Consider the following 17,792-nt stretch of genomic DNA (forward strand, 5'->3'; position numbering starts at 1 on the left):
AACACTTAAACTCAAATATTCCTGAATTATCCTGAACTGCCTGTGACAAAAGTTTTCTTCTCAGCGATTGGCTCAAGCCTATTTCAGCGTCTCTCAAAAACAGGTCAGACTGATTCAGAAAGTTAATTTTAGGGCTCCACTCTTAAAAATCTTAACCTAATAGATGGTGTCAGAATTGTTCCAAGGAAGAAACTCAAGTATTAACTCAAAGTAGTATAGGCATTATTTTTTAAATAGAATACCTTCTTCAAAGCTGGAAGAAATAGGAACTTTTTTAAACAAATGGAAGGGATAAGTAGGACTAGTACTAAATGTATAATCTGTAGTCAAGGCAGCAATGGTACTTACCCTTTCTACATATATATTTATTATTATTTGTAGCTCATATTAAATATAGAATGTACTGCAACTGAAAAATTTTACAAGTATTATAAATTTAGATAATTATTAAATTAGAAATTAAACTGTAAATAAATATGCAATCTTTGTGAAGAACACATGTTCTTCAAAGCAATAAATCAGATCAATTTTTGGATTTATTGATCTGATTTATTTATTGTGTGTGTTCTATGAACTTGGCAAAGTATTATTCCAAAATAAGGTGAGACATAGTGATTAGCACTTTTTATAGAGGTATGTCATGCATGATTCCAATTCCACAAACAGTCATCAACAATACCCAAGCCAAACTTTTACACTCCTCACAGATACTTTGTCAGTTGGAAAGAAAACAGGAGTATGGCAAATGACTGCAAATTGCTCATTTACATGCTTTTACTTACCACTTTTTAAATTTAAAGAAAGTGCATGAAGTTTGCCTGCATTGTGGAGTGTAAGCTAAACTCCAGAGCAATTATTGTCACTTACCTTACCCAAAGTACAAACCTTTGTACAATCAGTGTCATTAAATGGGGGACAGACAACACTTGACCCCAGTACAATAGCCCCTGCAGTAGTCTTTACACATTTGTAGTTGGTGCAGTTGGAGGTCCAGGTGCTTCCTTCCTGAATATATAAAACAAAGCCTTTGTTAGGAAAGCCAAAACACTTCAGCTTTATCCCCAACCTGAAATGTCTATAAAAGTAGTGCCCTCATGCTGTAGCATCTACTGGAGTGGAAAGTCTGCTGCAGACCACCTGTGGGTGGCAAAAAGGAAAGACCATCCTCTAACTACCAGAGGCTACTCCTCCCTGGAGCCATGGCTCTCCTCTCCAGCATGGTTGCTGAACATGGGTGTCCTACCACAGAATGAAAGGACTTTGTGCCAGTTCAATAATTTCTTTTGCTCCAAAATCAATTGGAAGTATGAACCAAGTCACGGCCACATGTAAATTTCTGTGTATGTGGATGCTGGAACATACCATCAAAATCCTGAACCCCAGAGCCTCAATTTGCACTTTTCCTTTCTGTAGTAACTAGCAGGAAGAGAAGAGTGGCCCTCAGAAGAGGGGGGCATAGAAGTCCTGATGTAGGCTTAGAAGCTCTCAACACATCTAAATCACAGTACCTAATATAGAGTTACAATTTGAACCCTGCTCTGCAGTTAGAGCATATCCAGCCTTAAGTAAATGATGACATTTGCAGATCTTCACAGGAAATATTACAAGCAATAAGATATTTATATGTGTGAAATGGCAGGTCTTTAGACAAAGACATTCATTTCCAATCATACATCATTAATAATCTCTTAAGCGTTTAACCAGCAGTAAGGAAGTATGAAGCAAGAATGACAGCATGAGTTAACTAAGAAATGCCTGTCAGACTCCTTTCTGTTGTATCATTGCAGTTACTTCTTATCTCTCTTCAGAGGCACTTACTTCATACACAATAAGCGTTCCATTCTCTGTATGAAAAGAGCAGGACACGTTTTGACACGTACCACAACAAGTATGGTGACTGAAGGAAGGAATATATACTTGATGCTGGGAAGAAAGGAAAGGAAAAAGACAAACTAGTACTTTTAAAACATACATTATATGGAAATTCTTTGATTTCTGAAATTAAAAACACCAAGGAAAACAGTGGATGGATGGATGGATGGATGGATGGATGGATGGATGGATGGACAGTTAGACAGATTTGTTTACATAGGCTGCTAGAAACTGCCTCTCAAAATAATTGTGTAGACACAAGATACACATAATCACTGCTAAATTCTCAAGTTCTTGCTAAGTAAACAGGACTAGCAAAATTCTTCACTAAAACTTTCATCCTAGTTGTGCAGTTGTGTTCACAAATTGCATCATTCCTGTATTTTAAGAATACTCACAGCTTCACATTGCTGGGAACAGTTCATCATTGTGAAATGCATAGCATTGTAACCTGTGTTCTGATCTTTTTCTTGTAAACATTGCACAGTGTAACAAAGGTCTCCATCCAGGTACTGAATCACTGACTGTCCGGGATTCAGTACTGTGACCTCTTGGAAGATGCACACATCATCCTTCTCTAAAACCAAAAGAAATAGATGTTACCAGAGGGGAAAAAAGTATCATGACACAAATGAACAGAACCACTAGTATGACAGAAGTGGGGCAAATTCCTATTCATTGCAAAAGTATTCTATATTTTAGACTTGATTGGTTTGTGGTTTTAAATACCAAACAAGAGTGGGAGGAACGATCATTCAGTTTTAGAAAATGCTGCAAAATGCAAAACTGCCTAAAACTGATAGTGTTCCTGCTATGGAAGTAAAAGAAGTCTGTTGTTCTTATTTTAAAAGTGTTCTAATATTTAACATTCAGCTATTCTGCACATCACAAAATGTAGCCTTTCTGCCAATTAAACTACTCTGTCTGCAAATACCTGTGGGCCAGTAATCTGCCCAAGCTGTACCATAAATATGTGCTTGGCTCTTGGAGGCAGTTCAGCCTGGGCTGCTGCCAGGACTGCAGCTAGCTGCAGCACCCCCATACACAGTGCAGCTGAAATCTAGTCTAGATGGGTAGCTGAGTGAGGGAAGGGAGCAGAGACTGGCAGATCTGGAGACTGGCTACGTCCTCTTGTGCTGGCTGAGCAGGTCTGTTGCTCTGTGCAAGATGTTGTCCCATTTGTGTCGAAAGTGGACTAGGAGCAGCTGCCCTGCTCACACTCAGCTACCGTTCACAGCCTGTTTCCTACTTGTCTCTCACCAGAGAGACTGTATCTGATTCTGAAAGCATGGGCAGCTCTACAACACTCCCACACTCTGCCAGAATAGACACAAAATGGATGGGTTATCAGGCAAAGTACCATATTCAGAAAAGAGAGTATCATTGCATAACTAGATAGACACACATCAAATTAAGATAAAAGAGCATTTACATTTGAGAAGGTGGTAATGACCTTAGTTCTGCTTTCTTTGCACACCCTTTTAGCTAAAAACTAAAACACAACAATGAGGAATATGAAAAAGTTACCACAAATGTAGTGAGTGCATCCACAAGCACTGGAAACACTGCTATCTATTTTTTTAACTTCTCCCTGAGTACAGAAAGATAAAAGTTTGCAAAGTCATGCACAATTAAATGTAGTGCTACACAGACAATTTTTCTCTAAAAATGTAAAATATTACTTCCATCACTTCCACCTCTAGTTTCATAAAAGAGTAAAATTGCAATGTACTCAAGAAACAGTAGCACATTCAGAGTTATTCAGTGTATTTATCTCTTAAAACAGAAAACAGCACTTCATTTTCTGTAGGGGTGCATAGAGTAGCAGAGTCAATAAACAGCATTTTTTCCTGAGATACAAAGTTATTTCTATAATAAATATATTAGCAAAAGATTGCCTTCTAAGTATTTTCTTCCGAAAGATAGGTGAAAGCTATTTAAATCTAAAATTCCTCAATAGACTTTACATTAAACCTATTTGCCTGGGTTCTGTTTAATGCTGTCTTCACATGAGGAAAAAACGTCAGGCATTGGATAAGGAAAATATGGTCACTATGGTATTAATGGGAGCTTGAACATTCACTCATAATTATTTTCCAGATCACAGTCCCTATTATGAAAAACTACATGAGGACCAAAATATTTATGATTTCTCATAACAGCAAAATTCAATAATGTTAAATCATTTTAATCAAAAGTATAAATTATTAACAAAATGACACATTTCTTCAGATGATACATATAATCATATAGCTTATACTTCATTAATTATTTTTTAAATGTGAATTATTTATGTGGAAAGCCTTACTAGCATATTGTTTCATGTCAACACTGAACAGGATAAAATTACAATTGCTTTTTTCTTTTTCCACCTTACAACACACAAAGTGAAATTTCTCTGAGGAATGGTTGACAACACTATGCAGACACTTGGAATTGCATGTTTGAACTGGGACTGGAGGGCAATCCCACCCTGTCTCTATTCGCTCTTTACAACTAACTGAAACAAGGAGTGTAAAAGTGAGGAGTAAGACAGTTCAACATCATTACTAACAGTATTTAAAAGACACCACTTACCAAATTACAGGTCAGCATGGTAGCATTTTCACAACTACATTCTGAGGAGATAAAGAAATTTGTGTTAATCAATTAGCTAACTGTTAGTTTTGGTTAACAGTTGTGACTAAGGAATAAAGCAATAATTACCACAGTGCCATTCTGGACAACATTGCCCAAGTATTTTTTCCTTCACAAGTGTCATGTCATCTGTGCAAATCATAGGAGGCTCAGAACAAAGATTTTCATCACAAACTAAACGAGGGGAAAAAACATATGAGAATTTATTCAACTTTCCTTCATGTTTTCCAGCTTACATTAATTTTGATAAACTATTTAAAAAATAAGGCTATTTTATATAAATGTTATTGTGTCTCTTAAGCATCTGAACTATACTTGGAATGAAAAACTAAACAAAAATTTTCAAAAGTGATTTTAGTTGTCTTAGAACATGTTTAAATTTTCAGAGAACATCAAACAGGAATCATTTAATATTCTTCCAACTTCAGAGTTACTCAAGATAATAACCAGTACCAAAGACAACTCAAACCATATTCTTTGGGAAACATAGACTTGATATGTACTGTAAAGTGCACTTCTGTAACATAAGAGGGAGCAACTGCCCTCCAGGTATGATGCTAATAAGAAAATACTGTCTCCCTTATCAGAAGCAGCTTTCTGCAACTGTGAAAGATCATGCACTAAGATCTAAATTTCTCCGTGCCATAACTGGGGGAAAAATGCCAAAGGCCTTTGCAGAAAATTTCACCTGGGTAAAACTGCTAGGAAAGGGAAAGGACTAAAATACAGAAACAACTGAAGTAAACATTGCTAAATTCCAAACTTAGTGGAAGGTAATTTAATTACTTGAAATTACCCTGAAAGACTGTAATAGGATGAAAATTAATCTAAATTAAGCAGTTATACTTATAGATGTTACTTTAAAATGTATAGCACAATTTATGTATTTTATGAGACTATGAAAAGGACTAAGTTACACTGCAAATATTTTTCTTCTGCCTGCTCACTGTTTGAAAAGTAGTCAACCCAGCAGTATTTGAAACCCTTGGTCTACTCCTTCCCTTAGGAACTAAAAGTGCTAAGATACTGCCTAAATTAATGAACTGTACAACAGAGGAAAACCAACATAGAAGCAGTTTTATTAAACGTGTTTTAATATATGAACAATTGTATATTTGTACTCCAAGGATGGGATTCAGTCCCACATTAATATACTGGTATTTAAATCACTGTGAAGATAACCGTATTTCTGTCTGGTGAACTGAATAACCTCTCCAGATTCCACTGACTAGGTTTGTTAGACTGCCATTGGGCATACCAAGAACTTTGAATCTCTGTCAAATTTGGTACCTCTACATCCTCATTTCAATCTCTCAGTTTATACCTGAAGCCCACTCTAATTGCCAAACCTAAACAAATCCCTGCACAGGCATGCACTGTCATTTTTACTGAATTTGGTGACATATCAAACTCACAACAGCTACACTCACCGCAGTAGTAATGAGGACAACAGTAGTGTATGGTATTAATGTCTACAGTGAGAATTTCCCCTTCACTACACAAGGGAACAGGTTCAATACAGGATTCACAAACTAAATTAAAAAAAAAAAAGCAAAAGAGACATGTAAAAAGTTTTAAATACTAAAAAGTTAGTGCATGTGAATTCCATCTAATAGACTATATAAAAGGCAATACTGCATTTGTTACTCAGATAACAGAACTTCTAAGGATTTTATGGATATAAAAGCTAAACAAAGCTAAAACAAAGCTAAACAAAGTTTTTGATGTTCAACATTATGTTGGAAAAAAAAAAATCCCCCTATTCAAGAATAATGATGCTCCAGTACACCAGATCTGTGTGAAATCTCACTCCAAGAATTCCTGCCTTGAGTTATTTATTTTAGAATTACAGTCTGTTTTTGTAAATACTCAACTATTCCTTAGCTCTCCATAAAAGATATTAGAGGCTTCTTACCACAGAGATGAGAGAAACAACAGGGATCTTCCTGTTTTGCTTCAACAATAAACTGATCTTCTCTGCAGTCAGGCTGGGAGGCATTAAAACAAACTGAAGGATCACATTCTGTAGGATGTGAAACAAAAACGGTTTTAAAAGAAGTCATTGAAACAATATGAAAAATATAAAGAAAATATATTCTTCATGTGCTAAGTAAAACAAAATACCCCAAACTGACTGTAAATCAGAAGTAACACAGAGACAAAGACAAAAAAAAAATACTGGAGAATGTTTAAGAAAACATACATCATTGCCTGGTGCTATTTACAGTGTCCCATTCTGTTAACAATCTGTTAACTTGTAATGCAAATTTTCTTCCAACATATAATACAAGTATGGAAAACTTTCCACTAACTGTGGTTTTGTATTTCCCTTACCACATCGGTACTGTGGACAGCAGGACAGAGGGTGGTAGCCTACCACTAATTTTTCATTGGGTTTGCATGTTGGAATAACAGCATCACACAATGACATGTTACATTCTGTGGGATAAAAAACAATATTGATGTCTTTAAACAGATACAAGTTCAAGTCCTATAGTTCAGGCTATTTATACCATCTAATACAAAGATCCACAAAACGAGCAGCCCAAGTCAGCTTAAAGTTCACTCCATACCATCATTTTGAGCTCAACCCAAGCAAGCAGTTATATCCCTCATAAAACTGGTATTTACTTGCTCTGCTCCCTATGCATGAAGCCAACTATAATGTCCCACTGATATTCCTTGACCAAATGGACAATACAGCATTGGTTACAGGCATCTTGTATGTAAAAGCACTACATCATCTGGACTGTATGTTATTTTCCTTAAAGACATTATGAAGAAATTAATATATTTTGCTTAATGTTTTTGGAGCAACAAGCTTATTCTTTTTCTTAACAACCATGGATATGCAGAATATTAGTATTGAGTGATCAGCTCCCAAAAAACAGCTTCTGGGAAACAGCAGTAGATCAGAGGACACTGCTCATCACATCAAAGCACTAGAAAGAAAAGCAAGCAATCTCTGACAATGACCTCAAATACCAAGGTACTTCTATCATTGAATATATATCAATTTATTATTAAATTCCATGCAAGAGCTTAAAAAATAATTTTTAACAGAATTTTTGTTTAACTGGTGGACTTCTAAGAAAAAAATTATTTCAGTGAATAATTCTTATAAAGAATAGAAGCCTCAATTCCTGGCCCAACCAGCCACAAGTACTTGAAAATTAATTATAAAAAATGTTACCTTGAATCTAAAGTTTGTCAGCTGCCTGTGAATGTGAAGCACTTATTTTATACTTCTGTTACAGAAAACAAGTGTGGTACGTACCACAAACTTTCTTGGGACAGCAAGCTCTCTCTTCAATGACATGGAATAGAACTTCCCCTTCTCTTTCACAGACTGGTGGTGGATCCTCACTGCACTCAGGTTCTACAGCAATAATGCTTCCATTTTCTAAACAGCCATACATGCAGCACCCCCTCATGGACCCATTCCAGATCTCCCCAGCAGAGTGGGGTTGTCCTTTATTATCTGTACATGCTGGAAGAAAAAAAAAAAACATTCTATCCCTTCAACAAGCAGACAGCTCCCATTTCCTTCAAGCAGCTATGACTTGCATAGTCATAGCAAAATCATTGCATAAAATAATATGGCTGTGGAGCATTACAATGAAAGAATCCAAGAAAGGATGATGACTTTAAAAGCCCCAAAGGAACAAATGCTTTTCTATGGGTGAAAGTGGGTGAGGGCAAGGGACAGAACCTGCCCATGTTATTCTTTCCAAAGTTTTCAAGACAGGAAAGCCTGGGAGGTATAGAAGAATGACCATCACTTTTCACCCAACAGAGGTATATCAGCACTGGCCCTTAAAGCCAAGTTAACTGAAAGCACAAACTGCTGTAGCTTGAGAAGAAGGTAGGCTCTCTGTTGAAGGGCCCTTTACCAGATTCATATTTACTGAGGACCAACACAGAACTTAAGCTTATCTCTTACCATGAGCTGCTAATATAACTGCTGTTAATACTACCATAAGTGCAAAACTACTCTGTCTTACTGTACTTACTACATTTTTCTTCTGGTATACAGAGGTCAGAGTCTGTTCTATGCAGAATGGTGCCATTTTTACATACACAGTCTTCCCTTAAATAGGAACAGGCAGAATCTTCATAGAACCATTTATTCAAGCATGTCTTGGCTTCACAGGGTTGCACACAAGGCTGGTATTCCTTGCCCTCAGGACAGCTCAATGCTGCAATGAATAAAAAAGGACATTGAGTGCTTCTGTATTCCTTTAGCATTTCATTGGTTAAATAGGTAGTAATAACAAGTGAGTTAGCACAGAAAGCACACATTTATACTTTAAACAGTACTTTAGGTAGGCAACTGATTCAATTGAGATTAAAATTCATTCATGACTAAATAATGTATTCCCATCTTAAGAACTTGTACTCTGATTTACCAATGCTGTGATGAGATGTTACTTACAAGAATAATAGAAAGAAATAGAATTTTAACTTATCACTAAACACTTAATCACTAAAAAATGTCATCAGTAAAGCCACATAAGGGTACAGAATATGGCAATCTACTTACAACAGTAATCAGGTGTCCTCCATTTAATACAGATGTTGTGCTTGTTGCATAATGCTACATATGCAGAAAGTGCATCACACTCATAGTTCCAAAAATTAATACTGTTGATCCACATCTTCTCACAAAATTCCTGTGGTGACACCTAGGAACATATTGAAATTGGGAATTAACAAGTATAAGGACTTTCTGTAACTAAAATAAATCAGCAACTAAGAGAATACAGCCACAAGGGAAAAAAATCACTAGCAGTGTCTAAATTTAAAAATAACTTTTTTGTCAGAACACTCATTCTGCAAAACTTAAACTGCCAGAATTTTTTATGCTGACCAGTAGACAGAGAATGCAGTCCTAATGAGTCACACTACTTTAAAGAACTTTTCAGCATAGCCCTGTCAACTAAAAGTGAACAATCTCAACTAAACATTGCTGCTGTACCAATCCTGCTGTGAATGAATTACTTATTACTCTGTTTCTGTGCCTATAGAACCTGATAGCCTATTTTACACATCTATCTCTCAGAAAGAAAGGGCCACTTGAGTAATTAACCCTTTTTATTTTTAATTAAGTCGGGAAAGTCAGACCTCAGAGATCTGGGGCTTCCTCATTTTCTGTTCTGGAAAGTAGCTGTGCTGCACTACCCACCTCTAGCAATCTATAGAGGTCTACCCACCTCTATAGCTGCATGCTACAGCTATATCCCCATGAGAAAGTACAGTTTGTAGAAGAAAATTATAATGATTTCTGTAAGAAATGCTACAAAATTGTTAGCGTAATATTGACTATGTCAAAATATTTTAACTGGAAATTTCTTTAGTCCAATAAGTCTTCAGCTGCATGAATCGCTGTTATGTGCAGCAGAAGCATGAGGCTTTCTGTTCTATTGATCCACATGAAGCATTTAATAAAAATAACATCTCTGGAATGTGTTTATCTTGACATGATGATCCAGTGTGTCTCCTTTGAGAAATGCCCATTAAGTAATTTTTAAAAACAGCATTATAGTACAGGGATCAATATAGATGTGTGTTTACAATGGACAACATGACAGGGGTATTAAAGCCACCCATTCCATTGTCAAATCATAAAAATAAGCAAAATATGAAAAATGTGCATGTATCAGTCACTCTTTTCTTAATTATACAACTATTATATTATTTTTCTGATCCTCATACTCACTTTTTTGTGACAAGGGATGAAAATGCTTCTTTTTAACAGTTCCATACAGTATGTGCAGTTATCTTCAGTACAGTTTCTTACTGGCCTCCTGGTTGTTACATCAAGCGATTTCTCAATTTCCCAACTCTTGATGAACATTTCAATTTCCTCCATATTTGTAATTATGGTCATGTTTTGCATTTTCAGGTCATCACTAGGATCTCCATTACAAACCCCTAGGGACAGAGCATCATATTCAAAGGACACACAGACATGCCTTCATTTGGGAGAGAAAAGCGACCTGATAAGTTATGATCAACACTGCTTCAGGCTGACCTGTGAAAATCAGTCACCTGAGTATATAAATTAAAGCAGCTGTATGTCCACTGTAGTTCCATCTTCCTGCTTGTGATTTGAGTTCTCAGCTCAATGGCTTAGTAAAACAAGTAGACCATACAATACAATTCATTGTACCTTTCACAAAAATTAACTTCTGAGAAAAACTGCTACCAAAATGTGCTGTTGAGTGTAACAAATTCACTGACATGGCGCTAGATTCTGATCTCATTCTACTGAATGGCAGTCAGTTCCTTGGGAATAATAGTAGATGGTTTTGAGATGAATTGCTCATCACTGATGATTTCACACTGTATTGAGATTTAATTGAACATTCTAAGTGCAAGAAGTTATTAAAAGAATCTTTTGATGAACAAATTGCTTTATCTAGAGAAAATATTGTTCTTACTCAAGTTATTAATACAAAACCACTGTAAAAAAATACCTTCCCAGACCCCTGGCATTCATTGTCATTCATTATTCTATTGACACATAAATTAAAATATATGATCTCTTTAAGCACATAACAAGTGAGTAATGCCAAAACTTTAATCTTCATACTGATTTCCATCTCAGGAACTGACCAGGCAAAGTTCCTTTCTTGTTTTCCCTTTCCTTCTGCGCTGTCAAACACACCCTAAGCCCTTGCCCTCGTGTTTTCAGCCCTGCAGCCTGATGCTCTCCAGGGTCCTTTGTTAGAACTGGACTAGCTTGGTGTGGCAGGCTATTCTTCCAGACAGCATGGAGAAATACAGAAGATGGCATTTAAATATGAATTGTTTTTCAGTAGCACCACTTTCCAGTATTCTTAGCTCTTCTGCTTCTTGCCACAGATCACAAACTGCTGGCATTAGAATTTGTAAGGCCACGCTACAGAACTGCAGAATCAATATAGCTTTAAAAATAAAGCAAATTTACCACATAGTCCCACAACTTTTTCTAGTATGAGAGGAAAGGGATTGCAAAATCCCAGACAGGAACAGACAGCAGAGGACAGGAAAGAAGCACTAAAGAAAACTTCTGACTTTACTGCAAAATATCAGGTAGTGCAACATTTTAAGCTAAGTTTGGATTTGTCTGCATAGTCTTCCTCTTTATGTTCTGATGACACAAAGAAGAACTATTCTATAGTTCTCTCTACGTTTGACCTCATCTTGTCCCACTCATTCAGCATACATAGAGAAGACGGCATGATACTGGGAAAAGATGCAGGGCCAGCCTTCACCTTCTCTCAGTAGATTTAGGAGAACTTTTGTTTTGTTCAAGCAGAAGACAGCAACTGATTTTAAAGACTTGATTTGTTTATATTTACACTTAAAGCATATCTGAATTGCTCTGCTTGCTTTTAAAACTAATAGCAGTTTAAAAAACTATAAGAAGTTCATTTTCTTTTTCAATATGAAGTTGTCGTGGTTTGACATGGAAGTGAATTTTTTCCAGGAAGTTGGGTCAAACCAATCAGTGGTCAGGTTTGGATATTGGCACCTGGAGTGACCACTGAAAGTATGGATACGCCTCTGAGAACACAGGAGGTTAAAAGCAAGAACTCCCAGAAGAACTCTCTCTTTTGGTTCCGGTCGTCAGAGAGTGCAGACCTCCCCTGCCCGGCCTCAGGCTGGGTGGGGGAGGGGAAGCCACGCGGCCTTGTCCGGGTAAGCCGAGGGGCTGAAGGTCTGGAGCCAAGCCAGCTCCTGTGGACGGAAGGGTGGAGAGAAGTAGAGATGCCTTTGCCCCCCCCCAAGAGAGAAAGAGACAGAGAGCCTGGCGGCACCTGGAAATCTGCCGGCAGAGGAGAAAGAGAGGGGGGGAGACGGCCAGCGTGGGAGGCGAAACACCGGACTGAGATATCAGCCGTCCAGGGAGTCTGAACTTTTAACCCTTTCCAGGAAATGAGGGCTTTTTAAAAGTATTACTCCTCCTTAATTTGTAGTAAAAGAGAGATAGTCCGGGAACTGAGATGTTAGAAGAAGAAATGTTTAGGTGGGAAGAGATGATGAAGTAGCTTTGGCTAGACTTTTCTTGTTAGCCATAGACTGAACCAAACTCTCCTGCAATAGAGACTGCATTTTAGGGAAATGCAGTGGTGACCCAAAGAGACCTGTTTCAGCTTCGAGCAGCACAAGAATGGCGAGAAACGAAGAAAACTGAAGAAAGAATAGTGATACCCTCTGTCTTCAGGAAGAAGATGAGTCCTGTTTTTGGACCCCTCAGCCCCAGGGGAAAATGGGGGGGACTGTAGTCCCAGGATGAGAAACTGAACTGTTGTATCTTTGGGTCTGTAGCAAAGCATCCTTAAAGGAGCCCTATGAGCAGTCTGTCCATGCACAGTGGTGAGAGCACTGTGACATAGAATGGAGAGTGTCACACTGGCAGATTTTTTTTCCGGGCGGTTGCCATGTGTGACAGGGAAACACAGGGGGGCAGCTGTGTTTCCTGGGGGTCTGTAGTACAAGAGAGACTTCTCTCTCCCTTAATAGTTTGAGTATAGATTACCTGAAGAGTAGTAGTTTGATCAAGAATCCCGGGTAATGTTTCATGGCTAGGTGTTTTTAGAATTGGGAGGAGGAGGGGTAGTTTAAAAAGTCTTCATCCTAGATTTAGTTTATGTGTTTTCTGTATTAGTAGTAGTTTAATAAAGTTTTTTTCCTTTATTATTAAGCTTAGGCCTGCTCTGCTCTGTTCCTGATAACATCTCACAGCATTTATTTAGAAAAGGTGCATTTTCATGGGGACGCTGGCATTGCGCCAGTGTCCAACCATGACAGAAGTACATTATGTAAAATTACAAACCACGAGAAAATGAATATTTATGATAAAATTAAAGTAATTTTTAATCATCTGCCTACACTTTTCCATATCATTCATACTGGCAAAGTTATAAAAAGGCTTCAGGTAAACTTGAAACATGCTACATTTACTATCATTGTAATTCAAGACTGAGATACCTCAGTATAGTTTTAGACCTTAGACCCAGCCTCAAGAGGTCTAAAATCAGATTCTTAATTCACTGTCCTCACAAGACTTGGACCCTTCCCAAGATACAATTTGTGTCAGTATTTCCAAAGCAATAAGCTACCACTGCTAACATCAGACAGTTATTCTTGCCTCCATAATCACTGAAATACACTATCACTACCTGAACTTCTTTAGCAGCCACTTCTTCACTAAAAATTTTCTTTTTCTTTACTTGGCTTCAGCAAAACTCTTAAAACAGGCAGAAATAAATAAAAGAAATAAGTAAATTTTTTAGAAGTTATTTAGATACAATGTGCTGATCACTACTTGGTCTGGAAAGTACTCTATTAGCACACAGTGCTGTCAAACAGAATGCTTAATTTATTATTAATTAATTAATAGTATTTCAGAGGCTCTCACATAGGATTGCCAGCAGAGTTAATGAGGGTCACAATGAGAACTATAGGGACAGCTGGTCACAGTCACAGACACAAACGGGAGTTGCAAATTTCAATTGGTAAGTTATTGAATACGAAAAGAATTGCCACCATAGCCTCACCACAAAGGCCTTCTGTCTTCCTCGTTGAGTTAGAGTGCAATCCATACTGTATATCTATGATGCCTGTAACATGAGCCCACTTGATGCTAATACCAGCTGGGGTATTAACCACATACATTGCACCGGTGTCCTGAATACTCAGTCCTTCTTTTGAAAACGGTAATGATTGAATTACAGAATCCACAACTACCTAAAATAAACCAAACACATTTTAGAGATAAAGCCAGACTGCAATGATGTATTTTATATGTATTTCTATTTTAAAACAAAATACTATTTTCACAGCCTCTGCCACACATAACAGTCACAGTGCTTAGAGAGTTTCCCACCCATGCCACTTCCAAAAACTGCAAATGAAGTAGGCATGAGGAAAAAAAATCTTTTGTAATTAGGGAAAGAATAAATCTTATTTATCACATATCATATGATGAAACAAAACCTCATTCCAATTATTGAAAGTCATCTGTTGTGACTTGTTACTGACTAGCAAGAAAAGTAGCTTAAGTATTTTTCACTTCTAGGGTTCAAGGGTTTCTGGAAGTATAGTCTTAGGCATAAATGCTTTTGAAGCTTCATTAAAATCTCAAAAGAACTTTAAAGTGACATGGAAAAATGACATTTAAGTGAAACATGGTACCAGAAATGTAAATTGTTTGTTTTGCCTCTAGTACACCATGAATTATTTGGAACCTAATCTGCAAAAGTAATCCTAATCCTGTAGTGTTTTATTTTAAATCTGATTTATCACATTCTACAACAGAACAGCTCTCCAGCTATTTTTTAAGAATACACACGCTGTTGATATATACTTACTTTTCTTGCTAAACGATTGATAAGTATTTGACAAGTGTGTGTTGTGACATTTAATTTCTTAAAACAGAGCCCTGAAGTGTTTGCAGGTGGCACCTTGAAAGAAAAGTGACAAGGAAATTTAGTTACTATTATTTTTCTAATTCTGTGCCAGTTTTATTGGAATTTTCTGTATTAATTAAATGTTTTTTTAATATTAGTGCATTTTAAAATCAGCAAAATAAGCAAGTACTTACTAGTTTTCTTATTGAATTTGCACTCTGGAATAAACATGAAAAATAAATTAGAAGTACAATAATAATGAGCAGCATTTTTATTTAGCAAAAATAAGTTACTATTTTCTTTGTCTTTAATATTCTTCTACAATCAGCTAAATAATTAAACTAATTTAACATATTCTGCATAAATAATACAAAATACACACTTTCCAGCTAATTTAGTGCATATGCTGAAAGGTCATTTCAAATTATATTTCTTAAAGAACTACAGACTTCTAAAGCTCATCTGCATGTGTTCTGCATTCCCACCTCTAGACCGCAACCAGGAAAGGAGAGAGCAATTTAATAGAAAACATCTAAAACAATGCAAGACTGTTACCTTTAACAGTCTTAAAGGTCAAGTGTACAGTTGCCCTGTGAGAATAAATAAGAGATGGGAAAGAAAGAATCCTGTTGAAGCCCCTCATCACTGACTGGTTTATCCACAAACTGAAGATGGACTCAATACAGCTGCTCAAGGCCTGCACAAATTAGGGCTATGGTCAATGCAAAGGAAATGTATGTACAGATTCTAAGGATGAGACTGACCTGACCTAAACTGGCAGTCTAAAAATAAAGTAGTTGGATCCCCTCTGTGGACAATGCAGAGAGTCAGACAACCACAAACAACAACTCATCACAAACTCATTAATACTTTTCTAAAATAACTACAAAACATATTTTGTGACTATTAAAAACATTTTACTATTTTGACCATATTGTAAAGTATAAATTCAAGGTTACAAGAACACTTCTGTGTGGAGAGCCTGAAAGGAGAGATGCATATTGAGAAGTTATATCACCTCTAATAATTTAAAAGGCATCTACATTTGAATTTCCTTATAACACAACAATTATTATTTAACTCAAGATTAAATTCTTTTATCTAGACAACATTATTAAGCATTCTTCTTGAAAATTAAATAACTTGGTATTTTTCATTGAGTGTGGCTTTTATATATAAGTCTTAATTGAAATATTTTTGCATAATTTCAAACCTATAACACAAAAAAATTCAAGGAACAAGTATAATTATTTCATAAATGCAAGAACCTTACCTGATTAGCAGGACATTTTTCAATATGAGCAACAATCATTTCTCCTGGTAACTTGACTAAAATATAGGAAGCCATATTACAGAGGGCTATGTTGTTTCCATCAAATGTAATAACACTCAGTTCAGACAGTACAGAACACTGACCTAAAAAAAACTGTCATTTAATGAGGTTACCACAAAACTAAATACCGGGCATTTCTAAAAACTTTCAGTTCTAGCATTATTTGCTTTTGCACATACATTCATAGATAGATAGATAGATAGATTACTTTGTTCTGCAGACAACATACTGAGCCATAAGCCTAATGAAATGTTTAGGTTACTCAGTGGAAATACCTTAACCTGCTTCTGTGTGCCCAGGGTAGGGAAAAATGTTTAAATTGGTGAAAATTTTTACTTAAGTCAATGTTTTACAGGCAAGGTCAATGAATATGCACGATGTGAGATAAAATATATGTTTTTTTCTTTTTTTCAGATACTGACAAGGGACTTATCTGTCTTATCTTGAAAAAAATATAAAGTGCAATATTGGTTTCATGGATGCTGCAAGGTTTTAAATATGACTTCTCTTTAGCCTTTTTGTTCCCTTGGCAGGCTCATCTGCCAGTTTCTGCAGTGTCTAAGCATGAATAAAAACTGCAATTAGAGCTAAATGAAATATGGGGGTTCTGTCTTTCAGAAAAGCTAGTATTTAATTTCTTTTTCTTCACAAAGTGTTGAAATCTTAACATTTCTACTGATAAAAATTCTGAAAAGTCTCAGCTGAAAAATACTGGTGTTCATGCTGGAGATGTCATTTCAATGTTTTCATTAAAAAAGAAAAATATTTTCATTCTCCAGGATGTCAGTTCAAAGGTACCAAAATGTTCAGTATATTTTATTCTGCTTTGCTGATGAATAGCTATTTTTAATTAATTCCAGTACTTAACCTCATATTCCCATTGTAATAACCCTTTAATTTATTACTTGACATTTACAGATCAAGGCTCCATATTTTATTTAAAAATAAAAGAGAGACTTACAGGGACATTCCCATTCTGGACAACAGCTGTCAGTGTTAACTTGAACAGGCATTCCTCGAAAACCACAATCTGGCTTCTGCACATCCTTAGGGCAGTTCCTTGAAAGATTGTATAACATCCAAGCCATATTAACACATACATACTGGCTACATTTGTCAACAGGTTCGAGGTATCTTGGCTGTCACATAAGGAAAAAACAAACAGAGTCAACTTTAACTTCATTGGCCTTATGAAGTCCAAGAGATGACTTGTCCATCCCCCAGCTCTGAGAGAGAATCAGCACATCTACCTGCCCTTCACCAGTTATTTTGGAATGACTTGACTTTGTGTGGTTGTAACCAGTGACAATGATACATGTCCATTCACTCGCACCATTCCTGTTCCATCCATCTTTGGTGGAATACCCTATGTAAAGCATTCTGCATTGAGGGTACATGTTATAATCAGTTATAAACTGAAGCATTTTAAGAAACACAAAATCATGCACTCCCATCATTTTAAAATCTATGACAGAGGAACAAGTGGAAGAAGAAAAGCCAGGGTAAGATCATGCAGAAATATCAAAATTCCAAGGATCATGGCTTTTTTG

General features: G+C 36.4%; 1 protein-coding gene across 1 annotated transcript in view; it reads right to left on the reverse strand.

Moving 5' to 3' along the window:
* The window catches only part of OTOGL (otogelin like), a 93,972-nt gene that overhangs the window by 9,566 nt on the left and 66,614 nt on the right, over positions 1-17,792 (reverse strand). Inside the window, exons 38-55 of the mRNA XM_053978312.1 lie at positions 17,204-17,381; positions 16,183-16,325; positions 15,104-15,127; positions 14,871-14,963; positions 14,058-14,247; positions 10,229-10,443; positions 9,053-9,194; positions 8,523-8,708; positions 7,787-7,999; positions 6,844-6,948; positions 6,425-6,532; positions 5,940-6,041; positions 4,579-4,683; positions 4,450-4,490; positions 3,400-3,463; positions 2,271-2,449; positions 1,819-1,923; positions 886-1,005 (exon numbers count right to left, since the gene is read on the reverse strand). Of these exons, the coding sequence (XP_053834287.1) occupies positions 886-1,005; positions 1,819-1,923; positions 2,271-2,449; positions 3,400-3,463; positions 4,450-4,490; positions 4,579-4,683; positions 5,940-6,041; positions 6,425-6,532; positions 6,844-6,948; positions 7,787-7,999; positions 8,523-8,708; positions 9,053-9,194; positions 10,229-10,443; positions 14,058-14,247; positions 14,871-14,963; positions 15,104-15,127; positions 16,183-16,325; positions 17,204-17,381 (2,313 nt within the window). The remainder of the gene's footprint in view (positions 1-885; positions 1,006-1,818; positions 1,924-2,270; positions 2,450-3,399; positions 3,464-4,449; positions 4,491-4,578; positions 4,684-5,939; positions 6,042-6,424; positions 6,533-6,843; positions 6,949-7,786; positions 8,000-8,522; positions 8,709-9,052; positions 9,195-10,228; positions 10,444-14,057; positions 14,248-14,870; positions 14,964-15,103; positions 15,128-16,182; positions 16,326-17,203; positions 17,382-17,792) is intronic.

This window comes from Vidua macroura, chromosome 5 (assembly GCF_024509145.1).
Source record: "Vidua macroura isolate BioBank_ID:100142 chromosome 5, ASM2450914v1, whole genome shotgun sequence".
Taxonomy (NCBI): Eukaryota; Metazoa; Chordata; class Aves; order Passeriformes; family Viduidae; genus Vidua; species Vidua macroura.